We start from the raw sequence: 26,928 nt of genomic DNA on the forward strand, positions 1-26,928 counted from the left end.
GGGTGCTTTAAAAAAAAAAAGCATATGACAACAATGCAGGCTCGCTTTCTCTTTCCTCTGTCTGTTTCTTTCAGAGACACCAAATATTTACCACCTAGACATATTTTAATGTGCCACGCTGTTTTGCTTTTCATGCTATGTGGTTAGGCAACTGTACTTGCCTAACTGTACTAGGGTGGTAGTAGCCTAGTGGGTAACACACTCGCCTATGAATCAGAAGACCCGGGTTCGAATCCCACTTACTACCATTGTGTCCCTGAGCAAGACACTTAACCCTAAGTTGCTCCAGGGGGACTGTCCCTGTAACTACTGATTGTAAGTCGCTCTGGATAAGGGCGTCTGATAAATGCTGTAAATGTAAATGTAAATGTACTTATTAAGCATGTCCTGTATTAATTGCTGGTTGAAAGATTCACTTCGGGTGCTGTCCTACACAGAACTGACCTCAGATGCCGATCTGGTATTGGTTTCCATGTTTTATCCATAATGTTTAGACTGTGGGAGGGGAACGGGCCATCTTCACCCGTTACTTTTCCTGACTTGGAAAGCATGTTTTCCCATGAGAGCAGGAATTTCCCTCTCAGCAGTGAGTTTATGCGATACTCAGAGTATCAGTTGTCAGGATCTCTGGATGGCCTGTGGCTAGGTTTTCATAATCTATATCCCTCTTCTCTCGCCGCTCCCTCCCTGTGCCTACATGTTAACAACAACAAAAAAAAAAGCATGTGGAACTACCGATTGGCTCCTTCACCATCAATCCAGTGGGCCGTTTGAAATAGCTGGCGGCTGTTTGAACGCGGCTCATGCAAGGCTTAACCCACTAAATCTCTGCTGCCCGAGATGACTTTGGTCTAGCATTTCATGACTGTCCTGTGGGACTGCACATAACTGCAGGCTGCTCTGAACAACCAGAAGGCCTCTAACTGAACTTCATGGAAGGGCTTCGTTTGGTTTAATGATGTAATAATGACTTGTCTACTGGGAATAAGATGTGAGGGCAGTTAAAAGCCTCCCTGCTCACAGCTTTGGCCTGGGTGTTCCTAAGCAAAACAATTCCCAGTGAACTTTGATAAACTTGTCGTGACCCTGTGACAGCAGGAGAAGACGTTGGTGTGAAAACAGACAGGCCCGTAGCTCATGTCATACAAAACAGTATGTGGGAGTGTGGGTTTGTCCAACACACTGGAGTAATGTAGACACCGTCAACAAGACTGAGAATGAGCATGCATATACAGTACAGGCCAAAGGTTTTGGCACACCTTCTCATTCAATGTGTTTTCTTTATTTTCATGACCATTTACATTGGTAGATTCTCACTGAAGGCATCAAAACTATGAATGAACACATGTGGAGTTATGTACTTAACAAAAATAGGTGAAATACCTGAAATACATGTTTTATATTCTAGTTTCTTTGCTCTTGGCATTCTCTCGATGAGCTTCAAGAGGTCGTCACCTGAAATGGTTTCCCAACAGTCTTGAAGGAGTTCCCAGAGGTGTTTAGCACTTGTTGGCCCCTTTGCCTTCACTCTGTGGTCCAGTTCACCCCAAACCATCTCAATTGGGTTCAGGTCCGGTGACTGTGGAGGCCAGGTCTCCACTTTTTGTTAAGTACATAACTCCACATGTGTTCATTCATAGTTTTGATGCCTTCAGTGAAAATCTACCAATGTAAATGGTCATGAAAATAAAGAAAACACATTGATTGAGAAGTTGTGTCCAAACTTTTGGCCTGTACTGTATACTCATACGAATTCCTGGTTTTGAAAAATGTATAAAATATTTTGTTATTATTAAAAATGTTTATTAGAGAATTTAAGTTTACAGGTTGGATTAAGTCTATTTAGTGAGAAACATAAAGTGAGAGGGGCATAAATTACACTCAATTATCGTCCTATCTGGAGACAGTGTGGTCAATGACTTCTTGGTTTGTATTAGCAGACAGACAAGGCAACTTTAATTAGAGCAATTACATAAAGTACAGCAAGCAGAACAAACACCATTGTTTTATTTATTTATTTCTACTTTTTTATTTTGACAAAACAATCATATTAATCATATGGGTTCTCTGCATAGTTGCATATTCCTGGTATAAATGCACATTCACATGCTAGACATAAATACACGTACACTAAATACTGGCAGGTGCTTAAAAGCAATGTGTATGTGCGTGTGTGTGTGTGTGTGTGGGGCTGGGCGGTGGGGAACAAGGTGGTTGGCCACTGTCAACAAGCCGGGGACCGTGAGAACGATAGCATGAGACGTGTGTTAAATCCCACCGCCTCTTTTCAACATCAAACACGTACAGGGCCAAGGAAGGAATGTGGACTCTTCTGAGGCTTCTTCTTTGCCTGCTGGGCTTATTTGTCCGCTGCATGTGTAGCATTTAGTAAAGGTGGTAGCCGCATGAATGAAAAGGTTAATCTAAATATTTAGAATAATGCCATGGGTGAACTCCCATTGCGGGGGGAAGTTCAGGCAGATGCACCTCGAATTCGCCAAGACTGACTATCATGAGACTGACATCATGAGGTAGACAGGAATTCGGAATCACATCTGGGAACACAGCTGCAGTGACAGATTCTAAATTCATGGTTTAGAAGACACAAGAGGGTCATCTGGTTGTATCGAGTTGTGCTTTCAAATCAAAAGTTCATGCTTGCACCTATGCTCAATTCTGCTTTTCTGATTAAAAATACTTGACCTCAACAAACATTGCATTAAAGATGTTATATAAAAACTGTATTATATAAAAAATAATCTCAGTTCTGAGATCAACATTATGTAATGATTGAAATGTATTTATTTGTTGCTTCTTGTGTATATGTATCCCAATTTCTCTATAGTACTTTGTCGAGTTGTGCCCATGCGGTGGTGGCCCTACTCTACCCGTTCTCCTGGCAGCACACCTTCATCCCAGTGCTGCCTGCTTCCATGGTGGACATCGTCTGCTGCCCAACACCATTCCTTGTGGGGCTGTTGTCCAGCTCCGTACCTAAGCTCAAGGAACTGCCTGTGGAGGAGGTTAGTCTCCCCATCTCCAGTCTCTCATCAACACACAAACTTGCATTTCGCTTAAAAAATCTGTTTAAATAAACATACTTAGCAGTTCAAAATGAATGGAAGTGTTAATTCCTAGATGATAAGATGTGACCACCACGGGATGTATTTGTGGACGTCATAAGATCAGGAGACTGCCCGCAGTGCTGTGAATCCTGTAAAGAAGCAGGGCACTGATTTTCATGGAACCTTGTAAGGCCAGGGTTGACTATGAAAATGTCCTGTAGAGCTTATTCCATCACAGTAAAAGAACCCTCCAGAACCTAATCTGTCCCTTTACAATCCTGAGTTTGTGTCCTGATATGCAATAATTTCAAACATAATGCATTTAGGGTTGCCAGGCCTACTATTCGCTGTTAGTGTTTATTGTGCCAGGGTTTCTGTGCCAGAGACACAACTAATCAAAAACCATAAAAACTAAGATGTTGATGATTTTACAGAAACCTATTAGTCTGATTGTGAAAGTGAAGTGATTGTCATTGTGAAACACTGCAGCACATGGTGACACAAAGAAATGTGTCCTCCGCTTTTAACCATCACCCATAGTGAGCAGTGGGCAGCCATGACAGGAGCCCGGGGAGCAGTGTGTGAAGACGGTGCTTTGCCTCAGTGGTACCTTGGTGGGTCGGGATTCAAACCGGCAGCCTTCTGATTACGGGGCCGCTACCTTAACCACTAGGCCACCACTGCCCCTTATTGTTGATTGTTTCTAAATCCTAATGTTAAGTCAAGGCAATTGCAGTGTTGACTGCAGTCTTGTTATAGAATAAAAGCTCAGTGCTGGTTGTTTTACTACAGCCACACCGCCAATGATCTCCTTGGCACAAGCTTGTTTGAGGTCACTTGGGCTAAAAGGCACCCATTACTGTGTCCCTCGCAGCCTGTCCGAGCAGCAATGCTGTGATTTTTAGAACGTTGACAGGACATTGACCCCATGTTTGTGTGCACCCTTGTGACCGTAAGGGAGGGACTAGAGCTTGTTTTGTCTGTCATAATGTGCCACATTCCCAGAATCAGGGAGGCATTTCATAACGAGAACAGTTTGAAAAGGAAGCCTCTGGTGGCTCTTTGGCCTTGGCTTCTTCTGAACTCTCAAGTCAGCCTCTGTGAGGTTAATGCCAATCTGATCACATTATTTGTGGCTTTGGCAGGAGAGATCTTCAGTTTCCTGTGAAAAAAAAACAAGCAGTTGGCAGTCAGATTCAGAAAGCCTTCTGTTGAGCGTGGCTATGTGTGAAAGTCTGCCAGAGAAAAAAATGCTTGTCATTTTTAACACAGTGCTTTAATGGCCTGTCAACAAACATCTGGTGTATTTATCTTGACGATGTTGGGATTTTTGTCAAGAAAAATCAAGCTGCACAAATGTCCTCTACGTGGCCCTCATTTATCATGTATCTATGCATTAATATGATTCTGTATTGTCATCTCTTCAATGGGAAATTATTGGTTCATGTGTAGAGTTTACTGTATCATGTAATGCATTGTAATGTAATGCATCAATTTATTTGGGCTGTGTGCAGTAAAAAATTCACAAGAGGAATCCAAGCAGCCTTTTATTTCAGATTATGTTAACAGTCACAAGTGATAATGTGAACAATGTTTTGGTCAAATTAGATCTCCTGCATGGAATGTTCTCCATGTATATTTGCACAGGCTTCTTCCGGCCGCTCCGGGTTCCATCCCCAGAGTCCCCCAAGGGAATGCATTTTGAAATAATGATGCCCCCTAAATTGGCTTGTGCTGGGATAGTTTCCCTGCAACCCAGGATTAGATAAGCAAGTTTTGACAATTCTGTAATCCACATGAGATGGTTCATATTGACTGGAGTGCAATGTGACCCTATGTGACCCTATTCTGTTCCAGGCTCTGATGGTTGACCTGGGATCAGACCGCTTCATCAGACAGGTAAGCAGTTAATTCATCAAAACTATGTTGCAGAGAAAAATAACATTCTGCAAGAATACTGCAATTATTTTTAGCACATAAAACATTCTACTATGGTACCTTGAAGCTTTGCCGTTGTCATCTGTCTTAAAGTAGTCGTTTGCCTTGGTAAACAGCCATGCTTTCTTTGGGCCAGACATGTATAAATACTCCCATCAGAATAAGACTAGCAGGCTGATGTCTAGAGGCACAGAAAATCGCTGTCCTAAACATTTCTGATGGGAATATTGATGCATATTGGGTTACAGAGACCTTCCCAAAGTACTAAAGTGGTTAAATGAGTCTTGTGGTCATTGTGTCACATAGCATTGGACTGTGCTATAATCCTTAACAAGTTCATTATAACAGCTTAAACTTCCATTTATTTAAAACCAAGTTTTGAAAAAGGACTCAGACACACTGCATGGCATCACTGAGTGACACAGACTTTCCTCTTTAACGTAGATGGATGATGAGGCGTCACTCTTACCAAGAAAACTTCAAGCTGCACTCGAACAAGCTCTTGAACAAAGGAATGACATCATCAATCAGGACTCTGACAGCGAATCAGATGAAGGTGAGGGACTTTTTTTCCCCTTTTCCCATCTCATGAACTTTTTGCAACCAATGTAATTTTTTTTCCCTTTATCACCCAGAATGCAACACACTCAATAACCTGGTGTCAGAGGCGTTCATTCGCTTCTTCTTAGAGTCCATTGGTCATTACTCCCTCTTCATGACCCAGGGGGAAAAAGGTGAACGCCTCTTCCAGCGAGAGGCTTTCAGAAAGTCTGTGGCCTCCAAAAGCATCCGCCGCTTCCTGGGCGTCTTCATGGAATCCCAGATGTTTGCAGGCTTCATCCAGGACCGCGAGCTGCGGAAATGCAGAGCCAAAGGTACCAGCTACAGAAGCTTGGTGTGACACCATGGTTAATCTTGCTGACAGATAAAAAGCTGCGTGATGTGACGTCCACGCTGGGAAGTAATGCCACCGTGTGGACTAACAGATGAACTGCAGTCATGGAATCTGCATGGTTCTGTAGAGGGTTACAAATTTAAAGCACCCTATGATGTTTGCTTCAGGTCTTTTTGAGAAGAGAGTGGAACAGTACTTGGAGGAGTTACCAGATACAGAGCAAAGTGGAGTCAACCGGTTTCTCAAAGGATTCCTCAAAGGTGAATGGAGCTCGGGCTAATTGCTCAGTACTTTTCTAATGTTTTATTATTCTGTATTCATGTGACACTTCTCTCATTTTTCCTTCCCCCATTCAGGAAGTAAAAAGCTTCTTCATAAAAAGAGCTAGAAAAAAAGCACTGAGGCCAAAAAAACAAGAGAAGACTCCCCTGCAGAGGATCATTGTTTAACTGAAGTACATGCAGCTTGTCGACTCTTGAGGAGCCCTTCAGCAAAGCCCTGGTGTTTTATAATACTCGTGATGCTTGAACCCGAATGATGGGCATAACTGGTGTCCCGCGTAATAACATTTCCCACCTGATCACACATGAACGATTGTCAATATGGAAGCGAGGCATTTCAAGTATACTGTACATATTGATCTGTCAACTTGCGATACTCTGAAGTGTAGCTTTGTCATTGTTAGGTACCGTGGTGAGCCTTGAGCTCTTGTAGGATGGTACTGTGCATTTCTGTTTCTAAATAACCACTGATGTTGAATATTTGATGTGAACAGACAGAACACCGAGTGGATGATGTACAGATGTCCAGGTTAAGGTAATATTTAACGTTAGGATGAACTTCCTGGAGCAAACATGTTGAGAGGGGAGATGGCATTTAGAGGTTTTCTACATGCGTTAACATATGAAGTAAATGATTTTTGGAATTTGCTATTCTTTGTAAAAAATTAAATACTTTCAATTATATTTTTGACCCACCACTCACATATGTATAGTGTCATTTTTGTCTCATGCACTTTCCATAACCGCATAGTCCTACTCTGGGTACATTAGGTAATGTGCTTTCCTGTAGATGGAAGGAGAAATTCCTCTACAAAATACATTCCACGATCACTCAAAGACTGAGGAAATGTTGTTTGACAGTTTATTATATGAAAGAGTCATTTGCATTAAGCTGTTAAAACACAAGCTCCTCCAACTTCTTTAATCTTCTCTTCTGCCCTCCTGCTGAAGAATTTGGCCTTCACAATGACTGGCTGCTTGGGGAGCTTGCCTTTGCCCAGCACTTTGAAGTAGCCCTGTTAGAGAAGACCCATTCATATAAAAAATTAATGAACGTTTCCAGCTGGCTGAGAAACAAAAAGGTAAAATCTGTTAATTTAACAAATCTAGTACCATAAAGAGGAAAAAATGCATAAATGAGGGTTCCAATTATATCCTCCATAAACAAACTCAAGAGGGACGTCACTTACAGCTCGCACCACATCAATGATTGGTGCAGGGCCTTCAGGCTTCTTGCCGTAGTTTAGTCTGGTCTGCTCACTGACCAGGGTCCAGAGTTTATCCAAATTGACAGTGGGGCAGAAGGTGGTGTTCTTCTTCAAGTGGTAATGTCTCATGCCAACCTTTCCAAAGTAACCTGGATGGCTGTTCAATGGGAAAACAGGTCACATCAAACCATTAAAAATAAAAACAAAAATCACATAATTGGAAAGAACACTACCTAGAACAAGTTTATTGTAAAGGCTATTTGTATTAGTGACTCAGTAATGTGTAGAACATTTCTCGCACCAATACGTGCACATAAATAAAATGGAAAAGATGTCACTGAACGTGTGACTGACGAGTCTACAGGAAGGCCGGCCAGTGAATAAGGACAGTGTTCACTCTCTGAGATCTCTAGCACACCAAGACAATGGATCTTGTCAAGATGAGACTCTAGTCTCAGGTAAGCATGTCAGGATGGAAATGCAGTGCCCTCAGTGTATGACAAAGTCATTCAAGAGCAATCTTTCTGATGAGCCTGACATTTACGAACAAGAAATCCGGTACAGCATGGTAACACAGTTGTGAATGCAAATTGCGCAGATTTTTATGTCTAAACATTATCATAGTATATCAGATACACTACTATACAAAATATATCAATATACTGATATATTGTCATGTTCCTGCTACTAGTCCACCTGCACTATATTGTGGGTCTATGCACAATGTCCTTTGTCATGTTCTGGTTGTTATTCCACATGCAATATGTCTTTTTGCACACTGTAAATCCCCAAAACCTCACAATCTCTGTGTCCAGTATAGCAGACAGCAAAAACCCCAAATGAGATTGTAATGACACTGAACTGGAGCAGAAAAACGACAGGTAAACAGGGGAAGAGTGTCGCTTTAAAAACCATGCACACTCCCGGGAAAGCCGGTCTGGTACGAGCGCCATCACACGGATGCGAGGCCAGATGCTAGCCACGGGTTACTTACTACTTGTCGAAGTTGATTCTGTGGTGGTGCATGCCTCCAGCGTTACCTCGACCGCCGGGATGCTTCCTGTGCTTTCCTAAAAAAAGAGAAAATAAAACTATTACATTCAAGCGAGCGAGCAAACGGAGTGTCATTCGTGTTCTGGGTGGAAGTCAAGTCACCGATTCGGCCATGTCCGTGGCTAACGTGTCCACGCAGCTTCCTGGTCTTGGTCTTTTTAGTCGGCTGTGGGGAAGGAAAACGTGAGAGTAAATCACGAGAGAATTATATCAGTCGACATCGCAGAAAGAAAAAACAAGCCACATTGCGTTAAAAAAAAAAAGTTCCACCCCGCTGCAGCCTCCTCGTGGGAAGAAGCATGATTTATAGCCAAACTAGCTCACTGCCCGGCTAACGTGCTAATGTTGCTCGCAACGTAAGGTTTTACGTAGTACGTGATTAAAAAAAAAACGCTTTGTTGCGTATTAATCGCTCGACCAGAGCGGTGCAATGAACGGGATGAATAAATAAGTACGGGGACTGGAGCGATGTCGTTAAAGCACGTTTAGGCGCGATGTAATGGGCGACAACGGAGGATCGCGGACAAAAAAAATAAAACCTAAATGTTCCTGAAAATGTGCGTGAAGCGTCGCCAAAGAGCGCGGCGGCTTCACAAATTGGCACTGAAGCGCGCCAGGCGACGGATGGCGGCAGATTGAAAGGCCCGAGTCGCCGCCGACGCGGGCCGCTCCGTACCTACCATCTTGGGAGACTGCTGCGAAAAGGACGACGCCCGCAACTCTCGCGATACTTAACGGAGCGACGCGCCCGAGAACGAGAACGGCCCAGCTCGGTGCGCGACAGCGCCCCCCGGCGGCGCGGGGAAGGCGGCGGCGGGCAGGTCGAGGTAAAATAAGTTCAGCATCTTTGGGAAGAGGGGCCGGATGCTGCAGTGTCACGTTTGATCCGCGATTCCAACTTCTGACGCGCCGTTTCTTACCGCTAGCATATTTTTTTTTATTTTTATTTCAACGTTTTGTGCTGATGCGGAATTAATTTTGACATTTACGTTCGCCTACGTTGGCCCACGTTTGATGTGCATCGCATCCAGATGATGGAGCCGTCCTGCGTGGCAATGCGGACGCCCTAATACCTCCGCCGTGGGCAAAGTTTGCGTGGCGAGGTACAGTATTTCTGCGTTATGCCTCGCGTCGGGGCGAGTGGGTGCGACTCGGCTCGCCTCGGACCGCTTGACGTCTCTCGCGTCCCCGCGGCCCCGCTGCTGGCGCGCCGGCGGGTCTCGTTTCAGAAGTGCGTCACCGCGGGCTTCACTTCTTCTTCTATTTTTAATTTTTTTACATTTTTTTTACTACGGCGTAGTAGGATTACGCACCGCCGCCGTCACGCGTGGAGCCTGGTGCGGGTACAGATGTAGCGGGGCGGCCAATCCAGAAATTCGCTCGTTACTTGGCGAACTGGAGCCGCCATCGAACGCGGAGCCGCTCGGCGCGCTGCATAAAAGACGGCGTCGTGCGTTCCGCACTTATCTGCAACATTCGAACTTGACGATGACGTTAGCGCCTTACAGTTTTATTCAGGGGCCCGACGTAAGTACCGATTAGTACGAGAATTGACGCGCGAGCCTCTGCAGCGTGACGTCCCCCCCCCTCCGGTTTCTGAAAGTATTTACTTGTTTGTTCTATGCACGTCTTGTCGTGCTTTTACACCTTCTGACACAGTAAAATCAGACGCTGCACCTGTGATGAGTGTGATGTTTTTTCCGTGTACATCGTGTGGTAGAGAAAACGTGAAATGGAGAATGCAGGCAGATCCACGCACGAATGTCAAAGGCTCCGTTTCCATGGAATATGTGTTCTTTTTTCCCCGCACCTCCTGCAGCACATTTTGGAAGTGCAGAGCAGAACACAGGATGAGCTGAACTTTAAAACCACATTTTTACCCCAGAATTACCTCTGTTGCACATTTTAAAAGCATTAATCCTAGTGTGCATGCTTTTGTTGAAAAACCATACACACACACACACACACACGCACACACACACACACATATGTGTGTGTGTGTGGTAGTAGCCTAGTGGGTAACACACTCGCCTGTGAATCAGAAGACCCAGGTTCAAATCCCGCTTAGTACCATTGTGTCCCTGAGCAAGACACTTAACCCTAAGTTGCTCCAGGGGGGGACTGTCCCTGTAAGTCGTTCTGGATAAGGGTGTCTGGTAAATGCTGTAAAAGTGTGTGTGTGTGTGTGTGTGTATTCATTCATTGCATCATATCCTTTTGTGTACCTGAAGCATATTCTTAAAAAAGCAATTTTTTTTCAGACAAACCCACTTAGAATTTGTTCAAGGAGGCGAGAAGTTCTTGGGGAACGGATCACTGTAAACATAGAGCTGGACCAACCAGAAGTATTGGTATTGACCCCTGGTGGCTTGGATCACGTTCTGCACCCGCGAATATGACTCATAATTCTAGACACGAATAATAAACGAGCAATGAATGAAAACACGCAATTCATGCGGCACGTGCGATCTTTAATAGTTGGATCTGGCTTCAAAAGAAATGAGTTAAGCTGACTGTGAGATTATTCCAGGCTGTTTTCATGGCGGTGATGAAACGGCCAAGAGTCCGAGCTCCCGTTAGAAAGGCCGGAACGCGCCGACTGACAGGCAACCGGGACATAATCACGGGAACGCGGTGGCTCTGACGTTCGCTCGCCGTGATCCCATAAATGGCGCGTTAATGGATGTTACATAGGTGTGCTTTCAGGGGAGCGGCGGAGCTTCTATTAATGCGCCATCTCCAGAGATGCTGGAGCGCGGCCCGCCACGGATTCACTTAGCGGCGAAACGGAACCGCCCTCGACAGAGGCAGGCCGCAGAGCTCCTGGCTTTTAAAGCTAAATGGGGGGGGGGGGCATGAAAGGGGAGGCGGCTCGCCGGAATGGACTAATTGTGTTTTAAAGTGGGTCTGCGAGGACACAATAGGGAGTCAGATGGTTCCAGGCTCCCCCGCGAAGCACCGGAGGAAGAGGAACTTGTCAGATTTGTAGGTCAGGCGGTAGGCGTTGTTGTCAGGCAGACTCGCGGTTTTGGATTGTTTCGTGTGTGTGTGTGTGTGTGTGTGTGTGTGTGTGTGTGCAGGACTCTTTTATTTGTTTCGCTTGATGGCCGATAAGTGCACAGGCATCTCGTCCCCGTCTCCTCGTCTCGTTATTTTTCTCCCGTCCCCTCTTGAAAAAGTTAATGTCTCGCTGTGCCAGGCGCACACGGAGAAAGGGAATATTGGCAGCGGAGGGTGGCGATAAGATCTTAATTGATTTCACGCTTTGAAGGGCATTGCATGAGCAGAGCCCCCATCTGGTCCTCGCCACGGCCTGACCCGTTTTTGTGTGTTACGTGGCAGTGTGTGGGGGCTCCGGTGGGACCCGTCCCCGGCTTCTGCTGATGCGGGCACGAGGAAGGAGGGCACGGCCACTACGCCGCGGCGTTTCTTTTTTTTTTCTTCACAGCAGTGCTTACAATTCTCCTTAAACATTGTAGGTCACTCGGCCTCTCCTTCCATTTTGGGAAAGGGCTTGCGGGGATATTTTGCCCTAGAAAAAAAATAATTATCGACTCTCCCCAATTCCCAATTATTATGAACAGGCTTATTTAAAAAGAGAGAGAGAGAGAGAGAGAGAGAGAGAAAGGGACGGGATTCTTTTTTTTTTTGTTGAGATGTACGTGTTTATGGCCCCTCAGATGGGGACCAGGACGGGACAGATCCCCCCCCCCCCTCTCTCTCTCTCTCTCCCTCTCTCGCTCAGCGCTCTGCTCCTCGCTGCAGGTGAAGCCTCCGGCGCCCGGCTCGTGACAGCGGCGGATCGGTAGCGCGAGACCCGCTCCCCCCCCCCTCCCCACTGACATGGAGAAGGTAAGACTCTGCGGCGGGGCACCGCCTGCCTCCCCTCGGCGCCTTCTGCTTATTTTAGCCCGCGGGTCGCACGTTTGATCTGGGGTTTGTCAGCATCTCGCCGGGATGACGGACGGAACGCGGCATCTTTTCATTACAGTAAGAGTGTGGCCGCTTAATAACTGATGTGATCGGGTTAATTAGTGCTCGTGCGGGAAGCTATTGTCTCCCTGTTTACTGTCTGTTCCTGTTCTATGCAAATGAATGTGTTGTGCAGATGAAGGTAAATAATTAAACACCGAAGAGTGGATTAGAATAAAACAGGCGGCAGAGCAGTGCTTGATGATCAGATAGGACGCAACCTTCACTTTAAAGACTTTTAAGGTGCATGCAGTGTGTATATTGTGTTTATTGTGTGTACAGGGCATTGCTGAAACACTGTTCGCTGCATCTTTCATTATGTTGCAAATTGCTGAACGCTATTTAAAGACAGTTCCTTTGTACCCCGCAAACGTCCACCCTCCAGGGGGGCGTACCAGCCTCAGAGGTAACACAGAAGCAGGCAAATCTGAAATTCGTTCTCATTATACAAATGTAAATGAAACCCGCGGGGGGAAAAAAAAAAGCTTCAAAGGTGTGAGGGCAACGGAGCCAGGATGGCGAGTTGGCGCGTTGGCACGGTCCTGGGGAACGGCCCAGCTGATCTCGTCTCTCGTCTCTTGTCTCGGCAGCGCTGCTCCGAATGCCCGGACCCCAGGGCGGCCCAGAGCCTCTGCACGTCCTGCAACAAGTGGCTGTGCTACCAGTGCACAGACATGCACCAGCACCCGCGGCCCCCGAGCCAAAGCACAGAGCCGGGCGCGCAGCAGAGGACCGGCAGCCCACCAGGCAAAGACCCCCGCTCTCCGTTTGGCGCCTGGCTTTAGTGGCCACGCGTGATGCCATCCTTTATGTGTCGGCCGTTGTGTGTTAATGTCCTCTCAGAAACTCCTGAATAATGCATCTCATATTACATTTGAATAACGATTCCTTTAATGTATTATACTGTTCTGTTTTTTTCACGCGACCCACTTTCGCAAAGTGACACTTGCTGAGCGAATGTGGAACAATACGGCCGTCCGCGCTGCAGTGGCGCTGCGCCGTAGACAGTGCCCTCGCCGCGGGCCGCCGAGCGCGCGTGAGAATGCGAGGCAGCGCTGGCAGGATGTGGTCGGTCACCGGCGCTGCTGGGGCGCTGCTGGGGCGCTGCTGGGGCCACTCGTATCGCGCTCCCGGCGCGAACCGCAGAAGGCCAGGCACAGGGCAAGCAGATCAATGTGCCCCCTTTCATTTCCCGTGGTCCCGCCCCGGTTCGTCTACTCGAGACGCCCGGCGTGGACGTAAGACGTCGTCGCCGGGACAGTGGGACGTTCTCTCCACACTCCGACAGGTTTTATTTCTTTTTTTTGAAGCCTTTGCCGTGATGCTTTCTCTTTAAGTGCCCGCTCAAGAACGTAATTGGTTCCCGAGCTCCGCTCGTCGCTTTCTACATCCTGAAGAGCTCCCGTGCTTCAGAAGTCGCCCCCTCTTCAATAAGTCCCGAGCGAGATGATCAAAGCCGTTCTCCGCTCCACATTTGTCTGAGTTTGTTCTCGCTAAAAGGATGCAGGGTTGTGTCCAGATGGACCCAGGATGCCTTGCAGCGGAGCACACATGCCTCCGCGTTGAATGTTATCTGCTGTACATTTGACGGCGTGTCCGTCCCGCAGGTTCCGGGTGCTGCGGTCTGCCCGTGGCCATGTGCTCCCTCCATAAGCAGGAGCCCCTGGCCCTCCTCTGCGAGACATGTGACCTGATGGCCTGCAGCAGCTGCCACCTGTCTTCCCACAAGGACCATCGGTGAGTAAAAAGGAAAAAAAGCCGTAACCGGTGTGAATTTGCCGCGGAACGTGACCGGAAATCATGCTGCAGAGGTCATCGGGGCAGGAGAACCTGTTTAGAAAGTGAAAACACCGTAACGAACAACATTCTTCCAGAAGTGTGTGAAGTGTCGACATGTCGCATTTAATTAACACTCCTGTGGGTGAAGTGTCTTGGTGGCTCCCTCACCCCCAGGGTAGTGCATGTCGGGAAGGCCCTGCAGGACCAGCAGTGGCTCTTCGAGAACCTCGTGGCCCGCGCGGAGGAGAAGAGGTCTGCCGTGGAGAACACGGCCAAGCAGATAGAGGACAGGTGAGCTGCTGGGTCCGATTACTCTAATGGAACGAAAACCACCAACAAATTGCATTATGTGGAAGGAATGATGTGCCTCGCTCTAGATGTTACATGCTAAAAATAACCCAGATAGATCTATAACATCCAGATCCGTCTGTCTTATTGAGTCTGTCAACAATTGTGAGGTTGCTTGGTTTTCTCTTCCCGTTTCCCAGGCTGCATGGTTTAAAAGTCACGCAGAGGAGGGCTGAGAACCAGATTAAAATGGCAAAGATGATTATGATGAATGAGCTTAACAAACGCGCCAACCTATTAATAGAGCAACTGGAGGTAATTACTCCTCTCTCTCTTTTCTCCAAATGTCTAACTGACCATGAACATACACGCTTCCCGTGACAACATCACTGTGAGACAGGAACATTCATGGGCACGGAGAGGAGCACACGTCCATGTCCGACTCGTGCAGACGTGAAGATGAAAGATTTGTTTACCTTCGTCTGTGCAGAGTGTCTCCGGCAATTTTAAACAGCGTCTGGAGGACCAAATGCAGGGGGCGATCGAGCTGTGTCGCCAACTGGACCAGGTTCAGAACTTCATCGCCTGGGCGACAGCTCACCACAGGAGAAACCCGCTGCTCTTCAGCAAAGAGATGGTAGAGATCGGCACTGGACAGAACCGACGTTGTTCTACTGATGCCCAGGCCAAATAACTTTTGGATCTGATTTGTCCCCTCGTTTTCAGATAACGTATCAGATGCAGCATCTGCTCGAGCCCCAGCTCCACTCAGATGCTTTGGCTCCTGTGAAGATCAAGTTTAACTGGGATGCCAGCTTCTGGACCAAGCAGATATCTACATTAGGTACCGCTTCCACCACGCTCTGCCACTTGGACGAAATATACAGACCAGTCAGTAGTCTGAAGCAACCTGTTCTGTGGAGGTTATGGAGAGTATTAAAAAAAATCTAAAGCATCAAATGTATTTGAAGAAAACAATCTCTTGCCTCTCTTTACATTCATGACTTCTTGATAAGCGGCTTATGATGATTATCAACACGAATGAAGGAGAAGTGACAGAGGAGCTGTGTCATCATGGCAAAAAGTCTACTACATGTCCACATTTCCCTGCACAGCCACTGACATTCAGGACTTGTCAGTCAAATAACATAAAACAAAATTATTTGATGTTGTCCAAATTATATTCATAGGGAAAATATGCTATGCGAAATTTACATTTACATTTATGGCATTTTGCAGACGCCCTTATCCAGAGCGACTTACAACGTGCTTTCAAGTTACCAAATTTGTTGATTTATTGTTAAAATTTGTTATATATCATTAAGTATATCATTTCTATATTATTTTTATTATATAAATCTTATTTATTTATTGTTTTAAAAATTATTCACTGGCTAAGACTTCTTGTTCTTCTTTCAGGTCAGCTGACAGTAGAAGGAGGAGGCTGCTCCTTCTCAGAGGGTGTGGGTCACCCTGGTATCGTGAGACCCCAGCCAGTGACGTGTCTGACTGTCCCCTCACTGTGCCACAGACTGCGAGAACAGGGCTGTGCCTACCAGTCCTACTGCCAGCCTCAGCTCTGCTGCCTCCACTGTGTGCCCACCCAACCCTCTCATACCGTGCCACGGGAAAAGGTCTTGCAAGACCAAGAACCTCTTGCTGTGAGGTGCAGCCGCAGCCCCCCGGGACTGTGCCAAAACTCCCTGCAGAGTCGATGGGCTTCGGAGAACGCTTCCCCAGTGGGGTCCTCTACGGCACAGTGGCCACAGCCGACGAGTGGCAGATGTCAAGACACAGAATCTACCCAGCATCAGACAAACCCCACCACTGGCACTGCCGGACAGGCCCAGCCTACCCTGTCCCCCCCGCCGCAGAGAGAGACACAGCCTGAAGGCCCCGGCCATACAACAGCAGACTCCAGCCGAGCTGCCAGCACAGGCCAGTCAAACCAAACGCTGACGGAGCACGACAGCGTGGCTATCTCAGAGCAGACTCCGTCACCAGCACCGACCGGGAACCCAGCAGGAAGCCAGGACAAAGCTGAAAGCCAGGTGATCATTTTCATAGATGTAGACTATGTGCACAAGACTGAGCGCGATAGAATATTTCAAAATGGGGAAGTGCATTCTTCATTCATTCTTCTTCATTTTGCTGTTCATACATAAATGATCAAATGATGTTTCTTTGAGCTTTTTCCACACGTCACGCAGCATGGAAAAAGCAGCAGCTTCTGCTCATCGCGTGCATTCATTCCCTCTTCTTTTTTTCATACACAGCTCATGCAAGACTACCAGATTCCCCACCTTTTCTTGCAGCTAGCCTCACTACCGACTAAGGACAGTGTTGCTGCCATGATGATGTAACCATTGCATTTGCAGAATATGCAATTTCAGCCCTGATCCTGGTACCTGAAATCGCTTTCTCCTTGTTGTACGTCGCAGGGATCGCTGCCTGTGCGTCGTTGATAGCGAGGGCCTTCTGCTGTTTCCTTTTCTCACCACTGACCACATTCTCGCCAGCTCACTGAACAGCCATGCAGAGCTGTCACCTCAAATGCATCGTGCAAAAACTCACACCACAATGTGTGTACACTGTCACATCTCAGTTGACCACATGCCTTCCAATAACGCGCACATATGCATGAGCAAGTTGCAAGACTGCTTGCCTGCAGGACCCTGGGCGTCAGTGCAAGAAGCCTAGATATCGTGTAATATATCTAGATGTCTGTTTTTAGCATGATCAGGCACTGGTGAACTGCAGGGCGGTGACTGAAAACCTCATCAAACGGCAGCGTTTCCTCTTTTCGGTGTTAATCTTGGCACAGGAAATTGCTCCCAAACAGCCTGCGTCTCTGTACGTACAGTGGAGACGATTATGGGGACTGACAGTGGCTGACAGCGCCTCGGGAGACAGATGGTGGGACAGAACGTTGCCTGAACGTTGTTCTGCTCGACAATGGAACAGTGTAGGTCTGCGCAGCAGAACCAGGGCACTTTTCACTTTGATTCATATTTGAAGAGCTGCGTAGGTTCTCTGATTGCATCAATGTTGGCTATTAATAGATTTTTTTACTGTGTTTTATATGGACATGAAAGCAATCAAAAACTATTTTTTTCCTTGGAGAGTGCTTCCCCAGGAGACAAATCAACACCATATTTATTTACTTCTCTGAAGAGTTTTAAAGTGTTATCTATATAAAAACTCTTGACAGTGTTGGTATACCCATGTATTTATGCCTAACCTGGCATTAATGAGGCACCCGGGGATTGTATTTATTTATATATTTATTTATTTCGTGGCACCTGCAGCCGCCTCTCTCAGTTCTGCGCTCGTTTTTCGCTCTCGCTCAGATTCTCGCTCTAGCCGTCCTGTAGGGCACAGAGCAGGTAAGCTTTTTTTTAATCGCAGGGTAATTACCAGCACGTTCTTGGAGTCAGCTTGCAGAGATCTGCATAAGATGGTGGAAGAGAGAGAGAGAGGCTGAGAGAGAGAGGCTGAGAGACGAGAGAAAAGGGGATGGGCGGAGCTTGAAGACACGGGCTGCCGCTTCCTCGTCTGTCATTTGTCAGTGCAAGTGAGGGATGCAGTCGCTGGGGCTTTCTGGAAACTTCTCGCATTAGTGAAATTGTGATGGGAGAAGAAAGGGCAACGGCACAGAGAGAGAGAGAGAGAGAAAGCGAGAGACGAGGGGTGGGGCTCTAATCTGTGATGTGTTAATACTGCTTATTCTAAAAAGCCTTCAGTGGCCCAGATGTGGGATTTACATAGGATAATTGCTGCTGGAATTAAGCCGTTCATTACCAGGAGAATTATTTTACGCTGTTGAATCACGTGCTGGAAGCCACGGACCAGCGATTACTTTTTTTCGTATCCAAATAGTCACGGCGTGCCGACTTTGTCTTCTCTGTTTGTCATGTGCACGGTTTCCCATGGTCCTCTGTTGACAGTCTTGCTATGGTTTGGTGGAGGCCCAACACTGTTGTGCGAAAGCGGCATTGATGCTCAGAACTCGTTTGGCTTCTGTTTCTTCAGAGAACCTCTACACTGGACATGTCTGCATCGTTGGCAGATGAGGGGCTGCCGGAGTCCCAGGGTCGGTCCGGAGGACTGAGAAGATCCATGGCTTCTCCTCGCAGCCCCACACAGCACTGGGCCTCAGGGGCATCCGACAGCCAAGCAACAGTTTCCAAGGATCCAGGAGTCTCGGCTGAGCAGGTATGTTTATGACGATGATGGGAGGAAGGATGAAGGGAACAGAGAGATGGGACTGCCACTAAAAACAAATAAGCAAAAACAAGTTCCTCATTAATTACAAAAGGACGAAAATTTAATTAACAGTAAAATGATCCCAGATCTAAAAGCATGCAATCCACCCTGAGATATTTATCACATACAAACGGCACATTACATTTACATTTACATTTACATTTAAGGCATTTGGCAGACACCCTTATCCAGAGCGACTTACAACGTGCTTTCATGTTACCATCGATGAAGAGATCAATTCTGGTTCACTAGGACCCCCAACTATGAATACAATCTTTTTATTCACTCTGTTGTAGTTTTTATACATAAGTCAGATAATAAGGAGTTTACAAGTTAATCTAAATATTCTCTAAAGAGGAAGGTCTTGAGCTGTCGTTTGAAGGTGCTCAGTGACTGAGCTGTTCTGACCTCGAGGGGAAGTTCATTCCACCACCGAGGGGCCAAGACGGAGAAGAGTCTAGATGAATGTCTTCCTTTTACCTTCAGAGATGGAGGTACCAGGCGAGCAGTACTGGAGGCTCGGAGTATGCGAGGTGCAGTGCGAGGTGTAATAAGGGCTGTGAGGTAGGATGGTGCTACTCCATGTTTGGCTTTATAGGCCAGCATCAGTATTTTGAACCTGATGCGTGCAGCTACTGGGAGCCAGTGGAGGGAACGTAGCAGAGGGTGGTGTGGGAGAATTTGGGAAGGTTGAAGATCAGGCACATGAAGTTAGAATAGCAACATTTTGTACTGTGTGACGAACTGGTATTGGGGTGTGCTGGGACAGGCAATCCCCTTTAGCCTCGGTCTGGCTCATTAGTGTAGGCTCGTCTCATCCTTCGGAGTTCTCACTTGTCCTACCCACAATTCAGTGTTCCTGCATATAGTGCGTTAGATGGGCCACACGTCATTTTGGACCATTACAACTGACTCCTTCAGATAAATGCCTGGCCGCTGGAATTTTAATCGTAAAGAAACATATGAATTAGCATGAGAGCACCTCAGCCACAAATCTGACTGTAGCTGCGGTCTGGGGCAGTGGTGGCCTAGCGGGTCATTTGACTTATTTACATTGATGCCGTTATCAAGAGCGACGTATAATCAGTAGTTACAGGGACAGTAGCTCAGGGTTAAGTGTCTTGCTCACATTGGTAGCAAGTGGGGTTTGAACCCGTGACTTCGTGGTCTTCTGGTTCATAGATGAGTGTGTTCATAAACATTGTTAATGACAGGCATGTAATTTTGTTCAGGAATAATGAAATCTGACCCCTGTGGGTGTTAAAGAGGTGGAAACCTACCACATTTGTCAGATCTTGCTGCTCCACCTTGTTCGCACTCAGAGTGTCAGAGAATTTCTGTGTAACACGATTCCAGCAAGATGATGTCTAAATTTACACCAAAACAGCAAATTCTATTTTCTAAGTGACTGGAATTTACCACGGAATCTTCGAAACCACAATCTTCTGATTGGCTGGTAGAAAAGAACTATCTCTCAACATTGCTACAACCTCATCTGGTCATTCTGCATTATGGGACATCTTGTTAGGAGATGTCCCTTTATTCTTAGTGTTGGCATGTGGGCTAGTTAAAATGCACGGGTCTCCCAGTCAGTGTGTGTAAATGAACATCAGAGGTCATCTTAGTTTTTTTCAGACACAGTATGGTAGCTATGTGTTATTTCCTGTAGCCTATTTTTCTCAGACTTGTTGGTACTTGTTGGGTGCGTGTTATACTCTTGAACTGAGTTGCTTGATGAGTTTCTGGGTTAGGATGGCCACCACGTCCATGTCAGGGAGGCTACTTACTTTGCCACAGTTTTAAGTTTAATAGTTTTGTTCTTCTGTTGCAAAGACTGGTTTGTTTTTCCTTGATTGAAAGACTTGTGCATTTCTTGCACATTAATATGCAGAACTAGAAGAGACTGACCGCAAGAAGTCTGTGCTAAAGTGAAATCCACGCCCCTTTTAATTAAAGTGAATGATCCTGCCCAAGACTCAAAGTGTCCTCAGTGACATGAATTTGACGGCCACCCTGTTCTGAGTTCTTCTTTTTTTATTTGACTGTCGCCCTTGTCATCTGGCATGACTCAGATGACTCTACTTCCAATCCAAATCAGCTGGATAGAAATACAATGAAGTTGAAGACTAGATGTGGCATTAGTGGTTGCCATGGTAACAGCTTATTTTAAAAGTTTTTTTTTTTCCCTCATCTGACTCATTCACTACAGATCAACCCACAGGTTGATGACTCACTTAGCAAACAGAATAATAAGCACTGCTTTATTCCCCCCGTTCCATCTTTAATTGTATCGCACTCCCTCACCGCGCTGGCACAATTTAGAATAATGAGGTTTTCTGCCCGACAACCGCGTTCTCTTGTTTGGTGTCTGTCAGAGTCTATTTTTAAGCGTTACCTCCTGTTTCCACAGCTTGGCGGTGGCAGACCCCAGGAGAGAGGTGTTGATTTGGATGGAGTACTTAGCCCAATAACACAGCCAGTCAGAGCCTCAGAAGAGCTCACCACCTACAAGACAGAGCCAGGTACACCTCCATGGAACAGTTAAGAGGCATAGACAGACCCTCTGTGATGAATGCATTCATTAGTGAGTCGCACATTTGAGGCATTAACACTTTCAGGGTGTAGATGGCGTTTCAATAATTAGCGATGCACCGATACCACTTTTTTGGAGTACGAGTACGAGTACTTGCATTTCAGTACTCACCGATACTGAGTGCTTAATAAAAACATGATTTAAATGTACAGGTAACAGCTTTAGTCATATAATTTAACAACAAAACAAGGGACTAGTTTGGAATTAAGTACATTTATTTAAAATGAAAAGCATGTTGTATATGTTGTAAACACATGCGTGAAACTCTCGTCTATCCACTGGGAGGTTATGCTAATTAGCGACACGGGGCTGACGCCGTGCAGTCGTGTAGCGGCGGCTTGGGACATCATCACTGGGCTCCAGGACATGGAGGAGACGCAGGAATCCCACATTTTCTACCTCCGACAGTGGCTGGTCACTCAATGCAATGTACTCGTGTTATTTTCACAGCACGTGAGCTGTTTTGTCGTCTTCATTCACTTTGAAATAGATCCACACGGCTGACATGTCTCGCCTCGCCTTCTCCCCGCCCTGAGCTGGGGGCAAGTGCGAGTACTGTAGAAAATGTGGTATCGAGGCCGATACCCGATTCCAGATAATGTTTAATAGAACCATTTCACGAATGACTGGTGCATACAGGCTTGCTGGGGGACATTTATGTTATTGTCCGCTGTATTAGGATGATTTGTACGGTCAGAATTTGTTGACCTGCAGTAATTGAAGTGCCATTGCTGTTCGTACTATGTTTCAGAAAATGTTTGTGTTTACGCATTCGACAATCCAGGAATCAAGCACAAAGCCAAATACAGAATAGCACAACGGGCCTCAGACAAGAGGTACTTGAGCTTAATTGCCTTCATTAAAAAAAGCTTTAACCTGTAAAAGACTGAAGGAAATTGAAGTTTGCCTGAAATACATTTTATAACCATTTCCTGCCGAAATGGCAGAGAGGTGCCCATTGGTTCTAAGGTACCAGTTGTGTGTCTTGAGAGGCTGAAGATCCTGGTGTCCCGTCGCCCACCCCAGGGAAGGCACGGTGCCCCCACCAAAGGCAGCGGGCTGAAGTCCGAGGGAGCCATTTTAAGGGAGCCGGCAGGCCGTCTGTTTAAAGAGGTAAAAATAGATGTAGATTAGATTTGAACACTAGTAACATCATGAACACAGTACAGAATTTGCTGTGGATTTATAACGCATAACAAAGTGCAACCATTACTTCATCTGTCTAGTTGAAAGATTACTGATATCTTTTTATATAGTATACTGTATGTCAAAACGTATTTGTGTTGTCTGTTAAGCAACCGCCTAGAGAAGTGCTACCACATGAAAAAGACGTCTGCCTGTTAGACCCAGGACCTCAGATTCCAGAACCACCAGTTGACATCATATCACCAAGCACAAAAGAGACCCCTGTGCATGTGGAACAGGAAGAAGAAGAGGTCAGGTCAGACAATCCCCCAGCACTGGGAACTCTCTTCAGTGATGCACTAGCTGCCTCTCAGACATACCCTGAGCCAGAGCCAGAGCAACAGCCTGAGACAGTGTCTGAGGCTGACCTGGGATCAGAGGCTGACCTGGGATCAGTGTGTCAGCAAGACTCGGAGGCAGCTTGTGGGTCTGAGTCGCATGCTGAGTCAGAGATCGACCTGGAGTCAGAGCCGCCCCCTGAGCCGTCTGAGCCGGATTTGACTTCAGAGGTGGATTCTACCGCAGAGGCGGTGGCGTGTCTCGAACCAGACTCTGATCAGGAGGGTCCAGAGCCCCTCCTGTTAGCAGAGCCAAACCCAGAGGGCCTATCAGAGCCGGCTGCTGCGAGGGAGGAGCAGGAGGAGGCAGAGATGGAGAATGAAGACTTCTGTGCTGTGTGCCTGATCGGAGGAGATCTCTTGTGCTGTGACCGCTGCCCTAAAGTCTTCCACCTGTCGTGCCATGTCCCCTCCCTCCTCAGCTTCCCCACGTGAGCCCCTTCCTCACATGTCTACAACACAGTACAGTTCACACCTACGGTACTGTGCAAACATATTGCACATCTAGAATAATAGCCTAAAGACCTCTATTGAATTGACAGCATTTTTTTTACATGTATGCTGCAATTTTTAAGTTTTGGGACTCATAAATATGTCCCACCAGAGATCATCAGTGTTCATGAAAACAATTTCAAACTAATGTCACTTGGATCTTTTCTTCTTTTATATATTCGTATTCTAAACAATTTTAACAGCCCCTGCTGATATTATTAAAAGCTTTTGCACATCTGGTGGATACACAGTACTGTATAATCCCACACTAATAGAAGGCAGGAATGTACACGCAGATGTGTACACCACGTCCACCAAATATAGGATATGGTGCTGCAGGTTCTGTCTCTGCAGCAGATGACAAGCTCTTGTCCCCCCCTGTTCCCGGCAGTGGCGACTGGGTGTGCAGTCTGTGCAGAAGTGTGCAGCAGCCAGAGGTGGAGTACGACTGCGAGAGCCCGCACCAGAACAGCGAGCGCCTGGGGAAGGGCCAGCAGTGTGTCCTGTCTGCCTGCGATCAGAGGGTGAGGCAGCAGATGCTACCGACCGACCTTCAGCACAGCTCGCTCCTACCTCTTAGGATAAACAAGCCTGTCCACACATTTTAATGGCCTTCAAGTAAAGGTTAAATTCTATTTGCATTTATTCATTTCGCTGACACTCTGTTCCGGAGCAACTTACACTCATTAATTTCAGATACAGTCCCCAAGCGATGCTTACTTACCTATTGCACCGATCACGTAACTGGCATATAAAGTAGAGCGTATTGATGATTTTAATGAAGGCTCCTGCACTTTAGCTGGAGGCTCAGTCTGAACTCCAGAATAAGTGGCAGCGTGCTGCAGTGTAATGCGACCGACCGCTCTCTGTGCCCCCTGCAGAAATGTGAGAAGCTAACATTGCTCATCTTCACCAGCGTCCTCAGCGCCCCATTCCACGAGCCCGTCAGTTCGCTGGTGAGTGAGAGGACAAACCATTAGTCTATGTCACCACATAGACTTACGTTAGTCTAGTTCAATTTTTCTAGAAAAAAAAAAACTTCATGATGGCCAGGTGAATCCTATAGCTGTTTTTTGATTAAATAAAATGTGATGACCTCTTTTAAACTATGTACAGCCGAGAGCTGTTCAGTCTTGTCCAATATCTCAGCTGAGCCACAAATCGTGAGCTCATTTGCTAAACTAATTAATAAATGACTGATACAGGGTTGCTGGAAGATATAAGGGTCAAATGAGTGAAATCAAGTAGTGAATGAAGTAACAGATCACAGATATGAATAAGGGGAGTCACAGAGGCGCTTTAATTCTCTCCCTCGCTCTCCTTCCGTCTTTCTTTTTTATTTCCCCAGGCCCGCCACTATTATCAGATAATCAAAAGGCCAATGGACCTGTCCATCATCCGGAGTAAGCTGAACAGATCTGGCCATGTGCGTTACTCCACGCCCGAGGAGTTTGTGGCCGACGTCTTTCTCATGTTCAGGAACTGTGCAAAATTTAATTACGTGAGTGAACCTGTGCCTCTCATTTGCACTTGGCTCCATTTTATGTGACATGCTGCATATATTATCATGTAATTACTGTATGCATTTTTAATCCTTGCGATTCAGTATTAGGCTTGGTGCAATCAGTGCTACTTTACCGCCCTCAAGCTTCAGTGATGAAAACAGCCACGCTACGCCATGCAATCCTATAATTACTCTGTTTTCTCATATCCTGTTTAATTCATTTTACCTGAAATAGATGACACACTTATTTGCATGCATATTGTTCACGGTTATATTTATCACTAGATGCAATATTATTTTCTACCCATCTCATTATCTTATAAACCATGTAAAAAACAGAATAGTTGACTCAGTGGGCATGCTTTATAATATTTGGGGATGAATAGACGAGTTGATCCATGAAGAAAAAACAAATGAAGATACAGTTTTGAATATCATACTGAGCTCCTGGATTTGTTCACTCTGTTTTGCAGCCGGATTCAGAGGTGGCCCAGGCAGGTCGCAACCTGGAGACTTTTTTTGCCTCCAAACTCAGAGAAGTTTTTCCAGACAGGGCTTTCTCAGCCCTGGCCGAGGAGTCCGACAGTGATGAGTACGAGGAGATAGACAGGGGTGCCACAGGAGGCTTCCCTTGGCCTCTCAGGCGGGAGCAATGCCACAGGAAGAGGAAGCGGAGACATTCACTTAACTGGAGGAGACATCACTTTTAAAGATATGGACTCACACACACAACGGGTCTTTTATAACCTGAAAAGCTTTTCCTTGTTATAGTCGAATGTGGATTTCTGATTTTTAAAAGCTTAAAAGTGCATTTAAATTCCATTTAAAGTCAAATGCTTCTCCAGAATACTGTAGTTCTAGAAAACGTAGGTCTGCCAATATTACATTACACATCATAGCCTGCATTCAACTTTTAAACCTTTATATGCCTTTATATATTGCCTTTTTTTAGAATTTTATTTTTATCTACATATTTGTCTAGATGGCCTAAATATTCTATGATGCTCATGACTGTGACAGTATACATTATAATATACTGTATTGCTTAATGTTATCACTGGACAGTAACGTTTTTTTTTTTTTTTTTGTCTTTTATGGTCGCATCAGTGGTTGCTGGCAACAGTGCTGTAGGAAATATATTTATGATCACTGTTAATATATATATTATTTAGGTTTTTGATAGCAACTCTTTGTCTAAGTTGACCTAATTATTTTGTTCCTCTTTTAGACTGTGGTGGCTTGAATGTCCTGAAGAGGGCGCTCTATAACCAGTGGCTCAGTGCAGTACAAGCTTTAGGTTCACATTGAACGAGAATGGGGAGGGAAATTAAAATACCTGTAATCAGGCCTGTCATGAAAGGGGGATACACAAAATACTGGGATGTGGATTAATTACACACATCTCTGTTTACATCTGAAATGCTCTGAAAATCTAAATGCTCTGATTTTTGAGAAAAAATAGGAGATGAGAAAAATGATAGGAGAGAGAAGACTGTAATAGTTGAAAATATTGAGGCATTTGTATTAAGTTTATATTGAAAATACTGTGTAGGATAGCCTTGCTGTTGCTTCATATCGAATGAAATCGGCTCTTGTAATGAAATGCTTTATATCTGCCTGGATTTTTTTTTAATGTCTTGAATGTATGAAGCTTTCAAAATGATTTATGTGGTCAAGCTAACACTGGATGGCATTCAAATACATTTATTCTGTATGATACTTTATCCACTCGTGGTCCCTGAGGTTCCGCTTGTTCTTGCTTCATTCAGTTTTTGAGTGTTCCTCCCTTGTTGTTGGATTAATCTTTCCTTCTGGTTTGAAAATAAATCCAACTGAGCAACAGTATTTCCATCGGATCAAAAAACATGCAGCGAAGTTGAATTCACAGCGTGGCCTGGTTTATAATCTTTTCGGTGTAAAAGCCACTGCAACGGGCCATTTTCCGGCTATGTTTTATTTTGAGGTTAGTCTTGTGATACGCTGTTCAGGAAATCATGCAGTAATCTTCAAGGTATGCTAAGCTAAGTCTCACCCCTGTGCTTGCCATTCAGCCGAGGTGCTGAAAATTGAC

The 26,928-nt window shown here is 45.8% G+C and overlaps 3 protein-coding genes and 1 non-coding gene across 10 annotated transcripts in view; 2 read left to right on the forward strand and 2 right to left on the reverse strand.

Annotated features, from left to right (window-relative positions):
* The window catches only part of dennd2b (DENN domain containing 2B), a 46,392-nt gene extending 39,511 nt beyond the window's left edge, over window positions 1–6,881 (forward strand). For all 3 annotated transcript variants that reach the window (XM_028956008.1, XM_028956007.1, XM_028956006.1), the window contains 6 exons: window positions 2,846–3,023; window positions 4,923–4,964; window positions 5,448–5,559; window positions 5,639–5,878; window positions 6,066–6,158; window positions 6,255–6,881. In XM_028956008.1, coding sequence (XP_028811841.1) covers window positions 2,846–3,023; window positions 4,923–4,964; window positions 5,448–5,559; window positions 5,639–5,878; window positions 6,066–6,158; window positions 6,255–6,286 — 697 coding nt within the window. In that variant the 3' untranslated portion in view covers window positions 6,287–6,881. The remainder of the gene's footprint in view (window positions 1–2,845; window positions 3,024–4,922; window positions 4,965–5,447; window positions 5,560–5,638; window positions 5,879–6,065; window positions 6,159–6,254) is intronic.
* A 143-nt stretch (window positions 6,882–7,024) lies between these two features.
* On the reverse strand, window positions 7,025–9,185 carry rpl27a (ribosomal protein L27a). Its single transcript, XM_028956182.1, has 5 exons — window positions 9,121–9,185; window positions 8,543–8,606; window positions 8,382–8,457; window positions 7,370–7,544; window positions 7,025–7,195 (listed from the first exon to the last, which is right to left on the reverse strand). The coding sequence occupies exons 1-5, from the start codon at window positions 9,121–9,123 to the stop codon at window positions 7,067–7,069; spliced, it is 447 nt and encodes a 148-aa protein (XP_028812015.1). The 5' UTR covers window positions 9,124–9,185; the 3' UTR covers window positions 7,025–7,066.
* On the reverse strand, window positions 7,717–7,846 carry LOC114766473 (small nucleolar RNA SNORA3/SNORA45 family). The gene has a single exon (XR_003742805.1). It is a non-coding gene; the product is annotated as a small nucleolar RNA SNORA3/SNORA45 family (small nucleolar RNA).
* A 56-nt stretch (window positions 9,186–9,241) lies between the features above and the next one.
* Window positions 9,242–26,581, forward strand: trim66 (tripartite motif containing 66). 5 transcript variants are annotated; one of them, XM_028956177.1, is made up of 18 exons: window positions 9,242–9,543; window positions 12,206–12,292; window positions 13,003–13,159; window positions 14,020–14,149; window positions 14,366–14,482; window positions 14,680–14,794; window positions 14,970–15,116; window positions 15,206–15,323; window positions 15,899–16,530; window positions 18,512–18,694; window positions 21,156–21,267; window positions 22,090–22,174; window positions 22,286–22,451; window positions 22,634–23,292; window positions 23,745–23,877; window positions 24,235–24,309; window positions 24,702–24,854; window positions 25,331–26,581. In XM_028956177.1, exons 2-18 carry the CDS (start codon window positions 12,284–12,286, stop codon window positions 25,565–25,567), a joined length of 3,228 nt encoding a protein of 1,075 aa, XP_028812010.1. In that variant the 5' UTR covers window positions 9,242–9,543; window positions 12,206–12,283; the 3' UTR covers window positions 25,568–26,581. The 5 variants fall into 5 exon arrangements, with proteins under 5 accessions (XP_028812010.1, XP_028812009.1, XP_028812012.1 ...); XM_028956176.1 differs by lacking the exons at window positions 9,242–9,543; window positions 12,206–12,292 and adding an exon at window positions 12,383–12,430; XM_028956179.1 differs by lacking the exons at window positions 9,242–9,543; window positions 12,206–12,292 and adding an exon at window positions 12,383–12,430 and having other exon boundaries at window positions 22,331–22,451.
* The last annotated feature ends 347 nt before the right edge of the window (window positions 26,582–26,928 follow it).

Source organism: Denticeps clupeoides, chromosome 16 (genome assembly GCF_900700375.1).
Source record: "Denticeps clupeoides chromosome 16, fDenClu1.1, whole genome shotgun sequence".
NCBI lineage: Eukaryota > Metazoa > Chordata > Actinopteri > Clupeiformes > Denticipitidae > Denticeps > Denticeps clupeoides.

Bases quoted from the DNA above. Each gene is read 5' to 3' on its own strand.
- rpl27a (XM_028956182.1), bottom strand. The intron at 8,458-8,542 runs GTGACTTGACTT...CTCTTTTTTTAG, and splicing joins CCACGGACATGGCCGAATCG to GAAAGCACAGGAAGCATCCC. The intron at 7,545-8,381 runs GTAAGTAACCCG...CCCATTGAACAG, and splicing joins AGAATCAACTTCGACAAGTA to CCATCCAGGTTACTTTGGAA.
- trim66 (XM_028956176.1), top strand. From the start codon at position 12,398: ATGACGGACGGAACGCGGCATCTTTTCATTACA. The intron at 15,324-15,898 runs GTACCGCTTCCA...TTCTTCTTTCAG, and splicing joins CAAGCAGATATCTACATTAG to GTCAGCTGACAGTAGAAGGA. The intron at 22,175-22,285 runs GTACTTGAGCTT...CCGAAATGGCAG, and splicing joins CAACGGGCCTCAGACAAGAG to AGAGGTGCCCATTGGTTCTA.